Below are 3,759 nucleotides of genomic sequence, written 5' to 3'. Positions count from 1 at the left end.
CCATAAGTGAAGAAAACGATTCACATTTCTCTGCCAACGTCATCGTTCAGTTCGGTACTTATAAGGTGAGACCCTGAAAAAACACCACGACATGCGTGGCGTAGTGGCTAGAGCGCCGCTCCTCCACCTAGGTGATCGAGGTTCGATACGTGGAACCAACATCTTTTTCGTCACACATTTCTATTTTATTATTTCAATTTGTTTTTAACTTCTTTAGATTAATTCGGAATTTTCAAAATTCCAAATTAAGAACTTTTGAGTTTTGAGAGAAAATGTTCATGAAATCATAAAATCTTTGGGATTTCAAAAAAAAGGTTCAGAAAAAATGTTGATGATTTAAAAAAAATGAGTTTTGAAAAAAATCATCATAAAATCATAAAATGTTTGGGAATTTTAAAAAGGTTCGGGAAATCATAAAATGTTCATGGATTAGAAAATGTTGATGATTTTCAAAAACAGTTCACATATTATAAAAGAATTCACTATTTCAAAAAAAGTCAGAAAATATAAAACGTTCATGATTTGTATTCAAAACATAGAAAAATGTTCATGAAATCATAAAATGTCTAGGAATTCAAAACAAGGATCAGGAAATCATAAAATATTTGCGGATTCAAAAATGTTTATGATTTTGGGAAAAATGTTTTCATACTAAAAGAGAATTCGAAATTTCGATGAATATAATCTGAAAAATATACACCATTTCTTATTTGAATTTGTTTTTCTTCCATAATTAGTTCGGGATTTTTCAAAATTCTAAATTTTAAAAGTTTCAATTTTGGGGAAAAAGTTCATGAAATCATAAAATGTTTGGTAATTCAAAAAAAGATTCAGGAAATCATAAAATGTTCACGGACTCAAAAAATGTTGATGATATTAAAAATCTGTTCTGTTATTTTAAAAGTATTCATAATTTCGTAATTTTGAAAAATATATTCAGCAAATATGAAACATTCACAATTTTGAAAATGATCATGTATTCAAATTTTATCCTTGACTTCGAAGAAAATGTGTACGAGAGTTTAAAAAGTATTCATAGAAACTCAAAAAAATATGAAGTTCTGCATTATACAACAGATTTAATCTTATCATGGTGGTCTCCTCTGCATAAACTGCAGGTGCCGCCCTTAGGTTAGAGCATGATGACCATGAGACATACGTATTTGATGAACACTAACCACATTACAACAAACCTTGTCAGAAACCATTTACTCTATAGCGATGCACGTGTGTTGTGCTGAAGTATAATGAAAAATACATCGTCTTGAAATTAATCATTAGCAATGATGAAAAGTATGACGGACAATATGAGCATCATTAGCAATGCTGATGAAAAAGAAAGATGGCGACAAAATTAAATAAATACTCTCTCCGTCCCAAAATAACTGTTTCAACTTTGTAATAGAGCTAGTATAAAGTTGTATTAAGTTTAAGAAACTTATTTTTGGACGGAGGGAGTAGTTAGGAGCGTGTAAGGTTTTGTTTTTTTCTGTTACAATACTCGGACACATTTCATAATAGTAATAACGTGACTGGCCGTGTAGGTCAGCACACGTGCCGGCCTGTCAAGACTCGTGTATTAAACGTGTCTGGTAGGGCCGTGCTGTGCCTGAGCCGTTTATCATAGGGCAGGCCATACCGGGCCGGGCCGGCCTATTTGGCCAGGTCTGTCGTCCCCAAACCCCCCTTTCTCCCTGTTCTAAAAAATAAAAAAATCTTTCTCCCCGTCTTCTCTTAACTCAAGTCGCAAGGCCTTCCTCTCCCCTCGATTCCTCAACCCCACGCGCGCGCCTCCCAACCCTATACGCCAGATCGGCTCGCACCACCGCACGCGCAGAATCCGTTTGGAGTTTCGTCGCGGGCGCGGCAGCGAGCGGCCGGTCCCAGGGCGTCCGTCCCCCGTCTCCCGCGCGGTCACCAGCAAGGTAATTAAGCCTCCCATCTCGTTCCCGATCGACGCCGGCGAGGGCGGTGGGTTCTCGGCGCACCACTGCTTGCCCTATTACGGATTCCTCTACTCTCCGGCTTCAGTTGATTCCGCCGGATTTTCTTTCTCCTTGTACTGTCGTGTAGATGGTTGTGGTAGGGAGTAGATATTTCGTGCCAGCGCGGCCGACGCCTCTCGACGATGGTTGTGCCGATGGCTTAGGTCAGGTCGACTTCGATGGCACTTGCTGCTGTGAGTTCCTTCAATTTTGGTGCTGTGAAGCTACGGACTGGAATCAGTAGGGGGTAACATCAGCAAAGTAAGTAAATAACAACAGATACATGTTATCCTGCAACATCCTTGCAGTTGTTCCCACCTTTTGCTGGCTGAGCATCCTATTGGGTAATGGCAAAGGGTAAGCAGCAGCAACTAACACCTGCTCCTCTTGGACGGGATGATACTTTGTGAGCGTGTGGCTTCACTTCAGAAGGGAATTCCTTGATTCGTAGCATTTTTTAAGATATTGTAATGCTGATTGATCCCATCGAATTGCCTTCTTTGTCTTTCACAATGTATATTGCTGCTTTGATAGATTGGTTCACTTGAGTTGTGTTTGTCAGGTGATTCTTCTTTCGACAGAATGCAAGACCCTAGAGGTATGGGGCGAGAGGATTTCTTGGCCTCGAAGTCACAGAAGAGGAAGGTTGTGTATCGGCCTTTGCCTTCAGTCCAGATAAAAACTGAACCTGAACTGCTGCGGAGGGACGTTCCACATTTGTCGGCCAATACACAGAAGCCACCTAAGAGAAGCTTCAGGAGTGAGCCCTGCCCTCCCACGCCGCAGTCTGACAGAGGAACTCCGGACTCGCTACCAGATTCTGGTCCTGCAGATGAATATCGGGCGCTACGGAGGAAGTACATGATGCTGGAGGAAGAGAACTACACGCTGGATGCACAATTAGGCATGGCAGAAGACGAAGCCAAAACTCTCGAGGACGAGAAGTTTGCATTGCTGGATCAGCTTGTTGTCTTGGAAGGTCTTGTGCAGCCTTCGCAGGTGCAGCCACAGCGAAGGCTATAAGCCATCTATGTGTGACCCTTCGTTTTTTCGTAGTGTAATTCTGCATCTGGTATTGTTAGGTGTGACTACCCTCAAGATGTAGCCATTGTAGTGGAGAGGACAAAAACCTATGATACCAGGTTTAGTGGAAGCTATTTTACTCTAGATAGTTGCTCTAGACAAGGCAACTATCTGGAGTATTTGTGCAGGATGAAGGAGAATGATACCTATGATACTTTCAAATGAAATATGGAGAATGATACCTATGATACTTTCAAATGAAATATGGCCGCAAACTGTGGTGTATGAACCATGTAATTCATGAATGATGCTACTGATCTAGATAATTTATCTATGTTCTGGTTTTTGTTGTCTTCTTGTTCACGTCATTTAATCTTGTAATTTGATAAACAAAGACTATAGGAAGGGGTTTTCATATGAACAACGATTTTTTATACATCTGTTTATACTTGACGGAATAGTAGTCTATCCACAATGAAAAAAACAAAGTTAAGTAATCGAGAAATAACAAAAATTTGGTGTTCAACTTTTCGTTTTACAGATCAAATATTTCGACTTTCCACATAAGCATTTGCAGATAACATTTAGACACGAACAACAACAACAACAACGCACGAATATGTACAACAACAACAACAACGCCTTTAGTTCCAAACAAATTAGGGAAGGCTAGAGGTGAAACCCATAAGATCTCGTGACCAACTCATGGTTTTGCCACATGGATAGCAAGCTTCCACGCATCCCTATCCAT

General features: G+C 40.2%; 1 protein-coding gene across 1 annotated transcript; it reads left to right on the top strand.

The window, feature by feature from the left end:
• Positions 1–1,720: 1,720 nt before the first annotated feature.
• LOC123401287 lies at positions 1,721–3,354 on the top strand. Its single transcript, XM_045095061.1, has 2 exons — positions 1,721–1,925; positions 2,548–3,354. Exon 2 carries the CDS (start codon positions 2,568–2,570, stop codon positions 3,006–3,008), a length of 441 nt encoding a protein of 146 aa, XP_044950996.1. The 5' UTR covers positions 1,721–1,925; positions 2,548–2,567; the 3' UTR covers positions 3,009–3,354.
• The last annotated feature ends 405 nt before the right edge of the window (positions 3,355–3,759 follow it).

This window comes from Hordeum vulgare, chromosome 6H (genome assembly GCF_904849725.1).
Source record: "Hordeum vulgare subsp. vulgare chromosome 6H, MorexV3_pseudomolecules_assembly, whole genome shotgun sequence".
Lineage (NCBI taxonomy): Eukaryota > Viridiplantae > Streptophyta > Magnoliopsida > Poales > Poaceae > Hordeum > Hordeum vulgare.
Note: the sequence above shows the minus strand (reverse complement) of the source record. Positions and strands in the feature narration are given on the sequence as shown.

Excerpts from the sequence above, each read along its gene's own strand:
- LOC123401287 (XM_045095061.1), top strand. The coding sequence starts at position 2,568 with ATGCAAGACCCTAGAGGTATGGGGCGAGAGGATTTCTTGGCCTCGAAG.